The following is a 15,054-nucleotide window of genomic DNA, read 5'->3' as shown; positions in this document are numbered from 1 at the left end:
GTGGATGAAACAATATAAAAGTCACGTAGAAAAACGCGTTTAAATGTTATCACATTTACAAAAAAAGAAATAACATGACGTTAATGTCAATGAACATGTTAGGAATTTGACTGCCCATACGCGAAATTGAATGACTGAAATACCCCTTTCGCCAATGCTGGCGAATTTGAATGACTGAAGAGCACGTGCCAATTTGAATGCCCGTTTTACGAATTCGAAAGGCACATGTGCAAATTTCATCGATCGGAATGCTAAATTGAACGAACAACTTGCAATTTTGAATGACAGAATGTGCAGCGATGTGGATTTTCGCTAAATTGAATGAACCCTTTATCAAATGGACTGACAAAAGCGCGAAATTGGCCGGTAAAGCCTATACTAAAGATAATCATTTCTGTCGTTCATTCATGCTTTTGCAATTAATAGTCAGTTTTATAGCACTCTTTTGGGCCACGCCGTATTCAAGCATAAATGCTGAGTTGTCTCATATAACAAAACGAATACTGTAACCAATTCTTCTTTCACTCGATCACTGTACGAACCTGCCGACCCGTTCGATGTAGATCGAGTCATGTCGAGCTGGTCTAAGAAGTCTAGTAGAAATCGAGTATTGACCGTGTAGCGATCGTGTATTGATTGTGTGTAGATCGGGATATTCGAGTAGAGATCTGTGCTGTTGTCGAGGAGAGATTCTGGAGATGTCGAGAATGGTCGGATGTGGATCGTAAAAGATCGAATAGCGGTCGGGAAGGGATCGTGTTGAAGAACGATCGAGCATTTGGTCGGGATTGCTCTGGTAAAAATCGGTGATCGGGATTGATCTCGCTTGATCGAGTTGATCTGATCGGCAGTGGGAACGGGGTATTGATGCGTTATTTCTCGTACAAAAAAGGACATTCCAATTGGTATATATACATTCTGTCTATTTAGCTCATACCTCTCCTTTATCAAAACAACTATAGAACTATGAGAGTACGTGACCTCTGTACCTACCAGTCTGCACTATGTTAAAGCACATCAACACAATTACTTCATTTCTTCCACGATACATTCACCCCAACTGCAATGCCAACCTCCTATCCCACACGTCATTGCAAAGATTTTCGTTTTCATTAATCCGAAGCAACTCCTCTTCCATAGTTCTATCTCATACCACGGACCTTGCAGTTAATAGAAATCACTGCCGGAACGAATCAAATCATGCACGACACCTTTGTTTTTCTTTCAAATCTCCCATGACAACGCATAGGCCTATCAATATCTCAAGATTAGGAAACATCTAAATATGTCATTCACGATATGCTTTATGCATTTGATATTTCGGATCACTATTCACGAATGTATTAAACATCAAACCATTCAGGAAGAATTCACGCCTATAGTTTAAGGCATATTGCACTCACTTCATCCCTTTATACTTGACAATCTATTTTCACCAACGCAATGCAAAACTCCAGAATATTAAATAACATGGTTTTCTCATATGCTCTGTACTTTCAATTTCCTATTATTTTTTTAACTGCCGTCTCAAGTTATTAGCCTATTTATAAGACAGACTTCTGCATTCCAATCCCGCCAAAATCATTCTACCATGAACCAGTTAGATAATACGAAAGACCATTAGTGCCACGGAGAAAAAAAAAACTACTATTTCTACTAATCTGTTTAAACAGATTATAATCTGTAATAACAGATTACGGTATTTCTACTAATCTGTTCAAACAGATTACAGTAATTCAACTAATCTGTGTAAACAGATTGTAATCTGTTTAAACAGATTGAAATCTGTTTAAACAGATTACGGTATTTCTACTAATCTGTTTAAACAGATTGCGGTATTTCTTCTAATCTGTATAAACAGATTACATTACTTCAACTAATCTGTTTAAACAGATTACGGTATTTCTTCTAATCTGTTTAAACAGATTACATTACTTCAACTAATCTGTTTAAACAGATTATAATCTGTTATAACAGATTACGGTATTTCTACTAATCTGTTTAAACAGATTACGGTATTTCTTCTAATCTGTTTAAACAGATTATAATCTGTTATAACAGATTACGGTATTTCTACTAATCTGTTTAAACAGATTACGGTATTTCTTCTAATCTGTTTAAACAGATTATAATCTGTAATAACAGATTACGGTAATTCTACTAATCTGTTATAACAGATTATAATCTGTAATAACAGATTACGGTAATTCTACTAATCTGTTATAACAGATTATAATCTGTAATAACAGATTAGAAGAAATACCGTAATCTGTTTAAACAGATTACAGTATTTCTTCTAATCTGTTTAAACAGATTACGGTATTTCTTCTAATCTGTTTAAACAGATTATAATCTGTAATAACATATTATAATCTGTTATTACAGATTACCGTAGTCTGCATGTTACGTTCTATTAACGAAAATCACGTTGTTACAAATACATAACCATTACTGATGGCCGGTCAAGCGTGCAGGACAGGACATCTGGAGCTGCATTATAGCTATACCTTTTTACATTTTCAATGTATCTCACGATCCTTTGGAAGAGGAACTTCTTGTGGTTGAATGGAATGTGCAGGCTTGGTTCGGAATTACTTTAATTTAGGATATAACTACAACGAAATCATTGCTTCTCTTTTGTTCAATCACAATGTAGCGATAAGCAAACGAACACTGAACAGAAAGTTGCGAGACCTTGGTCTTTATCGTCGTAAAAACCATACTGATGAGTTAGATGTAGCTTGCTTTATTCTACAGGAAATTCAGAGTTCAGGGTGCTTACATGGTTATCGATGGATGCACCTGAAATGCATCCAAAATGGTATCAACATTGACAAAGAAACATCTACTCGGAGTGTTAGACCCAATAGGTCTTGAATACCGATCACGTAGAAGGCTACGAAGGCGTTTATATCGAGGACGGGGACCAAACTTTATATGGCATCTAGACTCCTATGACAAATTGAAACCTTTTGGAATCTGCATTAATGGATGTGTAGATGGCTATTCAAGGAAGGTAGTTTGGCTAGAAGCTTACACGACAAACAGTAATCCCAGAGTAATAGCTGGATACTACATGCAAACGGTTAGGAAAGAGATGGGATGTCCTCGTGTCATTCGATCAGATTTTGGAACAGAGAATAACACTGTCCGCCAAATGCAACAATTTCTGCGCAGAAATGGTGACGACCCACTTGCGTCTGAAAAGAGTTTTATGCAAGGAACGAGCCAGCATAACCAAAGAATAGAGAGTTGGTGGGGCGTCCTTAGAAAGCACTCTATACAGTTCTGGCTGAACATGTTTGGACAAGTGAAAGATCAAGGTCACTTTACTGGAGATCACCTGGACAAGTCACTGCTGCAGTTTTGTTTCATGAATCTAATTCAGGTAAATTGATATGTGTTCATGCTGTTAACCAGCTCTAGAAGTGTTGGTCGAGGTCGAGCGATCCCAATAGCTCACTTAAGCCTTTAATATTTGGATGGGGGTATGTTCTGCATTCATCCCAAAATAACAAAATAAAATAAATTTATATTTCATGGCTCAACTTTTACCAACATTGTGCACTAAACATAAAATTTGAAAAGGGCCCCTTTTTAAACCAATCACAATCAATCTTATGTCACGGGATAGCTGGAAAATAGCGCCTTGTATCCTCTGGAAAAGACGCCATAAAATCCAGTTGTTGTTATCATTATTATAATTATTATTATTAACATTATCATTATTATTATTATTGTGATTATGATTATCATTACGTTGCTTAATATAAAAACGCGAGAGTTAACCCCCCCCCCCCCCGCTCCCTGCAACCTCCCCCTAGGGCGCGCGCGCAGTGGCGTATCTAGGGGGGGGGCAAGGGGGACACGTGCCCCGGGCGCCACTCCTTGGGGGCGCAAAAAAAACGAAAAAAAAAACGAAGAAGAAGAAGAAAAAAAAAAAGGAAGAAGAAGAAGAAAAAAAGAAAAGAAGAAGAAGAAGGGAAAAAAAAACTCGCCCGGAAGGGGGGAGGGAGAATGGTGGGGGGGGGGGGCAGAAAACCAAACCAAATCAAACAAGATAAAAACTAAACATGATGACGCGGACAAAATGACAATGTTTATTGTGTTCACACAAAAATTCCATGTTCTGTGAGCTGAAATACAAAAATTTTCGGCAAAATGTTTCATGGAGCAGCGCCTGCAATTTCTTTCGTTCTGAAGCGATCACCAATTGGATCAAAAGAAGGCGCCAACGGTTTCGAACATACGGGGGGGGGGGCGCCAAAAAACCCGAATCAAACAAGATAATGACAAAACGTAATGATGACGCGGAAATATACAAATTTCGGCTCACTCGCTCGTACTAATTTAGATTATTTTTTCAAGTCCTCGGTTTGTTGGTATAAATCGTTATCTATAAGGCCGTCACTATTATCTTGATTAGAATTGTAAGATTTAATAAGCAAAAAATGACAAGAGTTTCATGATTTGTAAGCTGAAATACAAAAATTTTCGGCTCGCTCGCTGCGCTCGCTCGCCAAAATTTGTATAAAAAAAGAGAAGAAGATAAGAACAAAACGTGACGATGACGCGGACAAAATGACAATGTCTATTGTGTTCACTCATGTCATTTTATATTTAGCAGGAAAAATGTTACACGGAGCAGCGTCTGCAATTTCATTCGTTCTGAAGCGATCGCCGATTTTATCAAAAGAGGACGCCAACGGTTTCGAACGTATATATACGGGGGAGGGGGGCGCAAAAAAAAATCAAAAAAGATAAGAAAAAAAAAACGTAATGACGCAGAAATATAAAAATTTCGGCTCACTCGCTCGTACTAATTTAGAGTATTTTTTTTCCAAGTCCTCACTTTGTTGATATAAATCGTTATCTATAAGGTCGTCACTATAATTGTGAGATTTAATAAGCAAAAAATGACAAGAATTCCATGTTTTGTAAGCTGAAATACAAAAATTTTCGGCTCGCTCGCTGCGCTCGCTCGCCAAAATTTATACTAAAAAAGATAAGAACAATACGTGATGATGACGAGGACATATACAAATTTCAGCTCACTCGCGCGTATTAATGTAGAGTATGGTCCTCAGTTTTTTGGTATAAATCGTTATCTATAAGGCCGTCACTATATCTTGTATAGAATTGTAAGATTTGGTAAGCAAAAAATGACAAGAATTCCATGTTTTGTAAGCTGAAATACAAAAATTTTCGGCTCGCTCGCTGCGCTCGCTCGCCAATATCTATCAAAATTCATTGCATTTAAATCACCCTCAAAAGATCCCTTTTAAGTGCTTGAAAAAGCATCATGTGGACCTTGTTTAAACAGATTAGTTGAATTACTGTAATCTGTTTAAACAGATTAGTGGAAATACCGTAATCTGTTTAAACAGATTAGTAGAAATACCGTAATCTGTTATTACAGATTACAATCTGTTTAAACAGTATAGTTGAATTACTGTAATCTGTTTAAACAGATTACTAGAAATACCGTAATCTGTTATTACAGATTATAATCTGTTTAAACAGATTAGTAGAAATAGTAGTTTTTTTTTCTCCGTGGCACTAATGGTCTTTCGTACTTTCGTACTTTCGTAATACGTAATAGCTACAGAAAAATATATGATGCACTACGAACGCATCGTCGAGTCATTACGTACGCATGGTTCCGTAATAACGTACGCATGGTTCCGTCATAACGTACGCATGGCTCTGTCATTACGTACGCATCGTTCATTCATTACATACGCTTGGTTCTGTCTGAGAGTGTGCCGAATCCATGCGTATGTAATGGCAAAACCACGCGTACGTTATGAAAGAAGCATGCGTACGTTAGGAATTTCATTGAAAAATAATAGCAAATGTCCCATGCGTATGTTATGAAAGAACCATGCATGCGTACGTTATGAAATAAGCATGCGTACGTTCTGACATGTATGCGTATGGTTTGGCACGCGTTTTGGCAGCGATGGCCTTCCATAGTACCCCGTGTAGAACGTGTGCTTTTAGTTCTAGTTTTGCAAGTAATCAAGTTAGTCTTGGCTACTGGCTCGTCGCTACGCTCACTCTTCAATCCATGCTGATAAATACAAAAGACGGCGCTAAGACTACAAATGTACTCCAGCATTCACGTTTAGGAAGAAAAAGAAAATCAAGAACAAAATTATGGTAGCTACAGTCCGGAGAGCGTGGCGGAGGGCGATGAGTATATCACAACACTGGATGACTTGGGCTCGGAACACAGCGGTGAAGATAATTCTACTGATCGCTCTTCTGACCTTTCAGATGTGGCTAGCATTCTTTATGTATGGAACGTTCTACTATGCGTATATGCCAACAGAACTTCACACAAAACCTGTCTACTTGGATTTCAGGTGCCTATCGATATTTTCTGCACTATTTTATCAAATGTATGCCCAAGTTACTGATAATATGCAATTTGACGCACATAAAAATTTGATGGGGTGTTACACCCCCCCCCAAAAAAAAACAAACAAACAAACAAACAAACCAACAACAACAACTTAAAAGTTTTTGTGCATTATGATAAGCTTTGTGTGACTTCGGTAGGTAACATTCTAACTCATAGGTCTATAGGCCCTAGGCCTAGGTTCTAAAAGAATAAAGACTTTGGAGACTTTTTCATACAGGCATTATTTATGGTAGCTCTACAGTCTACTACACATCGACCACCCTTTTTTAAACCGATCGCGTAGTTTTGGCGCACAGGGGGCCGGGGGGTGTTTCACAAAGCCGTTCTTAAAGTTAAGAAGGACTTGAGTGCGATTGGTGATCAGTTCTTGTGTGCTATCATAGGCCTACTTATCAGAATCTCAATAATTCGGCAGCACAAGAACTGATCACCAGTCGCACTTAAGTCCTTCTTAACTTTAAGAACGGCTTTGTGAAACGCCCCCCTAACGTTAGAACGCTTAGTACGCACTGCACTGCGCGCAGAGCACATAAAAACGTATTGCTATTGCTATTGATTGGCTTTGACTGTTGATGAGGATGTGTGGGAAAACACGAAAATTCACTGTTCATTGATGGTTTAAAACAAGGACAAAATTTCGAATGAATATTTTCACTGAATCGTAATGTAATGTCAATTCATTTTCTGAAAAGCTTTGTACGACAACGTGGTGTTCAATACAATTCAGTTTGTGTGCATTGTCAATACAAAAACAGCGGTCGATCTAAAGGAGCGGCATCGCGGAGGGCTGAAAAGAGGCCACTCCAGTTCGACGGCGATATTTTTGCACTGAAACTTTGAATTGAAAAGGGAACAACAGCATTTGATAGTGCTGGATTTTCTCAATCACGTTGGTCAAGTTTTTACGTGAATTTCAGTGTTAAATATTCTTGTAAGCAAATAGAAATTAGGCGGTCGATGAGTAGTAGGACCAACCATACAATACAAGTAACAAAAAGAAGAGACAAAGGATTTTTTTAAAATAAAAATTTGAAGTGGATTCTGAAAGCACTGCATAAAACTGAAAAGGAAAACCAACGGCATAGATACAGTTCTACCATAACCAGTGGATCTTAACTTTTAAATTAGACTTTTAATTCTTTGTGAAACAATTACCCTGAGTGGATGAGTATCTATAGGGCCTGTAAGTATAATCATGGTGCACAGGACAGAGTGGATTGGTAAAAATTGAATGCGCAGTTTTAAAGGGATGATATGGTTTCGGTTGAAATGGTGCTTGAGGTTTCCAATGTTTTTTTAATGATTATTTTTGAAATAATGAGAAACCTCATATGAAATATTAGCCCGACCAGACACTGTTAGTACGCTGTGCAAACTACAGCGACTGGGCTGTGTATAGTTAATGAAATATGAAAGAACAAATAGACACTACGTGTAGAAATTTCTAATTCTAAAAGGAACTTACAGTTCATTCGATGAAAATTGGTTTTGATCCACCTGTTATTAGGATCTCTTTGTTTTACTTTGTTTTTAAATTTCTCTTAGAATTGCATGGGTGCTTTTTAACATTTCAGGCTCTTAAAGCAGTTTCTAAGTATTTAGCAAAAAGTTAAATGCTGAATTAAGTGTCACCTCAACCAATACAATCCCTGTAACCCTATAAACCTTGTGGCGTGCATAATGTACGAGCATTTCAGACTTCAGTATGGAATGGGTTAACGTTGGAAGTGTGTAAACCCACAAATGCAGCTAGTGGGGTTTAGACTGTTTCCAAAGTTAAACGAGAGCATCTAATCATCACCAATCCATGAATTAGGCCTGTGCATCATAAATTGTTTTATAAAATGGGCCCGTAAATTCATGAAATTCAACCTTTTCCTCCATCATGCGTCCTATACACCTACAGTACCAGGTACAACACTATGAGGCTTGAGCCATGGCATTTGGATTTAACCGGATGCATGGCTTATGCACTTGTCAATGTAATGACTCACCCCACTACCCCCGGACATGGGTGCGTCATTTCCTCGTTTGGTCCGTCAAATTTGTGACCCAGGTGTTCGTCATTTTATCAGCTTTGTCCGTCAAATTTTGACCGAGGGGTGCGTCATGGTACGTCACTTGGCTATGGAAAATAATATGCATTATTCTGAACCGAGGGGTGCGTCATGGTACAGTGTACGTCACTTGGCTATGGAAAACTGCACACATTTTTGCACGCTACCAGTACCGGATACACGTACCGCGAGTGAAATTACAGTGAGCGCATTCCCGCGGCAAGTGAAAATCAAAGTCGGAAAGCGTTTTGGAATAAGAGGGATAAATGCTTGCCAGAATCTGGCAAGCATATACAGTCAAACCTGCCTTAGCAGCCACCTCTCTATAGCGGCCACCTGTCTATAGCGGCCACTGAAAAATCCACCCGAGAGAAAAGCAATGTTAAAGACCCTGTGTATAGCGGCCACCTGTCTAACGCGGCCAGCGGCCACAAATTTTGTTTCCCGCGGTAGATTTTAACCTGTCTATAGCGGCCAAAACCCCGATGGAGCCGTAGCCGAGCCGATAATTCAGCGTGTTTTTCTGCTTGTTAGCCGTGCCAATCATTCTTGGGCAACGTTCAGTGATCGCCACCGTTGCATTCATCACTTGTTCAGTCACAATAAGGCACTAGTGTTAAAGGGAAGGTAAACCCAAAGAGCAATGTGGATTGAGTGAAAGCAGCAACATTAGTAGAACACATCAGTGAAAGTTTGAAGAAAATCGGACAATCGATGCAAAAGTTATGAATTTTTAAAGTCTTGGTGTTGGAACCGCTGGATGAGGAGACTACTAGAGGATATGACGTATGAGTGGACAACAATACAAAGAAAATATAAAGGATATTCAACAAAAATTCACTTTTCTGGAATAATGAAAGAGCAGTGAACCAACCGCTTTCAGAAAGCAGGGGGAATAATTGCTACCCTTAACATATGTCAATATCAAGTTGATGGAATTTGTAATTTTCATGAAAAATGGATTTTTGTAGTATTTTCTTGATATTGTAGTCCACTCATACGTCATAACCTCTAGTAGTCTCCTCATCCAGCGGTTCCAACATCAAAACTTTAAAAATTCATAACTTTTGCATCGATTGTCCGATTTTCTTCAAACTTTCACTGATGTGTTCTACTAATGTTGCTGCTTTCACTCAATCCACATTAATCTTGGGGTTTATCTTCCCTTTAAGCATTCTTCATGACTGTGCACATGCTACATGTACTGTGCAACAATTTCATATAAACACCAGCATTGTTCTATAGATGCATGATACACACATGTGCATACGTACACACATACATGTACATGTACATGTAAGTATAGATGTATACAACGATGATACCTGGTACATGTTACCTGTCTATAGCGGCCACTTGTCTATAACGGCCACTTTCCCCGTATCCCTTGGTTGGCCGCTATAGACAGGTTTGACTGTAATTTAAAAGCCACCCTTTCTCCTCACATTTTCCCTCCAATAAACCCATGAAATCATGCATACTCAATCTCACACCAGGGACTGTTCAGCGATGTAACAATTTCAACCTTACTGTCGAACACTTAGTGCCTATTGCATATTGCGATGCAACACCAACACACATTGCTATCGAAGAAAGTTTGTTTATATTCCAATACAATGTGCGTCTAAATAATGTTCTGTGGTGACAAAGGCGAATTTTTGACAGTAAAAGAAGCGGCAGCAAAAGAAACATGCCATTTTCTGCTCGCGGGATAGCCCGACCAGATGCGCGACGCCGTTACGCTGTGCGAATCTCTACGTACAGCGACTGGGCTGTGTATAGTTACTCGCAGGAATGCCGTGGCGTGGTGTGTACCGCTGCGCATCCACCGGACTAGCAATGGGCGCGCACACACAGCGCATCTGCACACATGTGATTGTCATGTATGGATTGCATGCACAGAATACATACTACTGTACGGAATATCGTAGCAGCAGCGTGATGTACGGTGAATGACGGTACGGTGCTTACAGGGCCAGGGTAAGGGAAACTTGCCGAAACTTTTACAAATTATGTTTACGAACCAAAAGAAAATGAAATTGCTTGAATAAAACGTATGCAAAAATCGTTTCAGTATTTTCGGGGGTGCGTCAAATGTACCGAGGATGTCTCCTCCTTTGGCAGAGGTAATGAGGACATAAAGATAGACACAATGGCCCGAATTCACGAAGGTGGTACAAATGAAACCATAGTTTAAACCATGGACAAAAGCCATGGAGCGCCAAGTGTCGCACAGAATATTTCGTTCCGAAATTGGTCATTTCGTAGACAAAATGACCGTTTCGTTAACAAAATTATCATTTTGTGGACGAAATGTTCATTTACTTACAAAATGTTGTCATTTCATTACAAAATATTCCATGCGACACTTGGTGCTCCATGGTTTTTGTCCATGGTTTAAACCATGGTTTCATTTGTACCGCCTTCATGAATTCGGGCCAATGGGTGATTTCAAGTTCGGTGCTAGTGCTAGTGCTAGTGCTATCTCAGCACTAGCACCGGCGAAAAAACTGAACTTGAAATCATGTCGGTGTTGGGAGTTGACCTCAAAATTATGACATATTTCCGGTTGCTGGTGCTGGGCTCAGTGTTCCATCTTTTATAGGGTCAAAGGTCATGTTGGTGGTGGATGGTTTGTGTGCGCTCTATAGGCTACATTTCCAAACAGATTTTGTTCAAATTTGGTATGAAGGTCTACCATGATTTAATCTACAAGCCTATAGATTTTGGATATGCTGCCCCCAGTTTTCCGTCTTTTATAGGGTAGAATGCCATATTTTTATGCATAGTTTATGTGCGCTCTAGAGATCACAGCACACGTTAATGGGTTAATAGCACAATCAGGGTATGCAATTGCGTAACAGGGGAAAAATGAAAAAACTTGGTGAAAATGCTTTTTTTGCTGTTTGTTGTAGCTGAATGTTCAAATTTTCATTTCATGTAAAGAAAGAGTCAGAAATTTTGCATTAAACTGCGCAAAATTTGAATTTTAATTACGGGTGTCGAATTACATTGAAATGACTAATATATTGGAAAAATTCATTTAAAAAAAGGAGAACATTTTTTTTTCATCTGAAATTGCTTTCAGATATTCCTGATAAATATCCCTTTCATTCACCACCAGCACATAGCCATGACATATCACAAAATATGAATTAATGTCTTATTTTCACTACTCAAAATTGATGACCAATTTTGTAGGCATTACTTTGAATTCAAATAAAACCACGTTTATATATTTTATAATATTTCACTTTTGCCCAAGAGTGAAGAGGTGAAACTTTCAGGAATAGGTAACAGACATACATTGGCCATTATTACAAAGTTTTATGAAATTAGGGCTGGTACTTTGGAAGATATGATATTTTTCATCAAAAAATTATCTGTACAGTTTGACCTTGAATGTACGCATAGTGTTTGGATCCATTCTCAAATTTGTAAACACAAATAGAAGAATGAATATGAGATTTATGATGACTTGAGTTGATATCCAAGCTGTGACACTCAAACAATGACATATTAAGCCAAAATACTATGTTTTTGCTTATGATATCTTTAAAAATTGAAAAAGCATTGAAATACGAACACTGAACACTTATCATACGTGTATGACCTTCATGCAGGAGAACATGGGCGTGGATCAGTCTTATTTTTCCTCAGCAATTTGTAAAAATGTTAAAAAAATAATTATTGCTCAAATTCGATAAAATTTTCACACAATAGATTACTACATATATGTACAATTTATGACTTAAAAAACCAAGGATATTCAATAAGGGGAAAAGATTCTTTTAAGTAGTCGAATTAGGATATACCTCACTGAAAATACTAAAAAAAAATGGCTGCACTTATTTTCCTCAGCATTTGAAAATGGCTCAAAACTCAAAACTGGCTGAACATTTATTGGCAAACAGCACACCATATTGTAGTGTATCTTCTGTACCGGTACTTCAAGGAAAAGCAGAAAAATAAGCTGTTTCTCTGTGTATAGCTGTACAGCATGGGTTAAGAGGTCACAATGTCACAAAAATAAGCCAGCATTACACTCCTACCAGGACGGGACTTCAGACCTCATAACTTTCTCCAGCTGAAAGGACCACTGTTTTTTATTGCATGCAAGCAATGCCAGGAAAAATCCATTAATTTGATATCAAACACATAGGGGTAGACTTAAGATTTGGACCTCAAATCTGTAAAATGCTTTTTTTGGCGCATTACATGGGTTTTGGGGGACTTTTTGGTAATTAATCTTTAATAATTAACAGTAAATGAGAAGAAATTAGCTATTGTATTACCACATGTGATTAGTGATGTCTTAGCATGCTGCATGTGAATTTCTAAGTCAGTTGGTGCATTCTTTTACAAGTTACAATCTTTTAAAGTGAGAAAGTCATGATTGCATACCCTGATTGTGCTTATCACCAATGGATTTTGTTCATATTTGGAATGGAGGTTTATCATTATGTAATTTACAAACCTATAGACTTTGGTTATGCTACCCCCAGTGTTCCGCCTTTTATAGGATCAAAGGTCATGTTGGTGGACGGTTTGTGTGCTCTCTATAGGCTATATTTCTTGACGGATTTTGTTCAAATTTAGTATGAAGGTCAACCCTGATATCATCCACAAGCCTTTTGATTTTGGATGTGCTGCCCCCAGTGTTCCGTCTTTTATAGGGTCAAAGGTCGTTGGTGGATGGTTTGTGTGCACTCTATAGGCAACATTTCATGACGGATTGTCTTCAAATTTGGCATGAAGGTCTACCATGATATAATCTACAAGCCTATAGATTAAGGATCTGCTGCCCCCAGTGTTCCGTCTTTTATAGGGTCAGAGGTCATATTGCTGGTGGATGGTTTGTGTATGCTCCATGGGCAAATTTTTCAACAGATTTTGTTCAAGTTTGGTACAAAGGTCTACCATGATACAGTCGCATCGGACGGGTGCAATAACTCGCTGTTTTCATTTTGACGTGACCTCGCTTTCCTCTTGAATGAACATGTTTCGCACGAAAACCGCTAGGAAAGTGTCGCAGCAAAACTGCTGTAACTTTACTATTCATATTTTTTGATAATTCAAACGGTTATGAAAAGTAAGAACCTCATTCTAACCTTCCATTATGTTACTTTGTTGAAGTAATGACAATAAAATATTCCAAAATGGAGCAGAACTTCACTTTCAAAATGGAAAATAATTGTCAGAAATCGTTCCTAAAATTTCACATTTTGACTTCGTGAACAACAAAAAACTTTCAAGTATGTTACTAAGTATGTATTTCTTTACGTAACTCTAAAATGTCACATTCAAGAAGTCATGCGTCTGGATATGTATGAAAATAATCAAAAGAGGTGCACTTTCTACCTTCGTTCCGAGCATGAAATTTCCTAGTCATTCCCACGCGGGAAGACAGGGTACAGTCCCATGTACCCACATCTTTGTGGTGCTCACATCACCTGTACTCTGATCGTAACTCGTACCGGGAACTCGTAGTTGTATTGTTTCTTACTAGTGCAGTAAAATCTGCGTAAAGTCCGAATGTCATGAATTTACAAGTGGTATCATAGCTGGTAAATGTTCACATTTTTGCTTCTTTCTTTTTGATAGGCCAGTTCTGATAAAGTAAGTGCTTGTTTATGAGGTGGCGAAGTCCCGTGCAGTACTCTGCTACTTATCAACACCCCGCGGCCCACTCTCAGTGTACTAGGCATCCGCAGCAGCCACTCGCATCGCACAGTAACAGTACGCATCAACCACTCAGCTCGCTGGATCGGTGCAGCACGGGAAAGTACATTCATTGTGCAAGCGCAAATGATTTTTTCTTAGAATATGACATCATTATTCTTGTTTGCTACTCCCGCACAATTTGAGATTTCTGACAAAACACCATTTATTTTCACTTTGTAACTTCAAAAATAGGTCTTCGGCAAAAGAACAGCATTCTTCTAATGTCCGCACATGTCTTATGAATACATGTATATTAAGTTTCATGAATATTTAGTGGTGCGACCAGATGTGTCTGGAAATAATCGGAGGGTAGTTTTCCGAGACAGCGAAACATGAAATGCGGAATAACTTAAAAGATACTTTAACTTTAAGTTTCTCGTGATTTTTCGTATGAGGATAGAAATTATCATTTTACAGTGATACTGAAAGTTTGAGCGATTTTGGTCGATGTATAGCGCAGATATGAGATGGTGAAATTTTGGTGAAAATGAGAACGCTTGATTTGGACTGCCTCGACGGTTGAAAATTCAAAACGTTTTGTGGGTTTCAGGGGAGTTAATTATAGTCGTTTGCTGCGACTGGATGTAGTCTACAAGCCTATCAATTTTGGATCTGCTGCCCCCAGTGTTCTGTCTTTTATAGGGTCAAAGGTCATATTGTTGGTGGATGGTTTGTGTGCACTCTATGTATGCTTCATTTCTCAACAGATTATGTTCAAATTTGGTGTGGAGGTTTATCATGATATAATCTACAAGCCTATTGGTTTTGGAAGTGCTGCCCCCAGTGTTCCTTCTTTTATGGGGTCAAAGGTCATTTGGTGGATGGATTGTGTGCCCTGTCTAGTGC

The 15,054-nt window shown here is 38.5% G+C and overlaps 1 protein-coding gene across 1 annotated transcript in view; it reads left to right on the top strand.

The window, feature by feature from the left end:
- The first annotated feature begins 6,023 nt into the window (after positions 1 to 6,023).
- LOC140235690 (seipin-like) overlaps positions 6,024 to 15,054 on the top strand; it is a 160,257-nt gene continuing 151,226 nt past the window's right edge. The window contains exon 1 of the mRNA XM_072315711.1: positions 6,024 to 6,368. Within this exon, the coding sequence (XP_072171812.1) occupies positions 6,160 to 6,368 (209 nt within the window). The 5' untranslated portion in view covers positions 6,024 to 6,159. The remainder of the gene's footprint in view (positions 6,369 to 15,054) is intronic.

Source organism: Diadema setosum, chromosome 1, assembly GCF_964275005.1.
Source record: "Diadema setosum chromosome 1, eeDiaSeto1, whole genome shotgun sequence".
NCBI lineage: Eukaryota > Metazoa > Echinodermata > Echinoidea > Diadematoida > Diadematidae > Diadema > Diadema setosum.
Note: the sequence above shows the minus strand (reverse complement) of the source record. Positions and strands in the feature narration are given on the sequence as shown.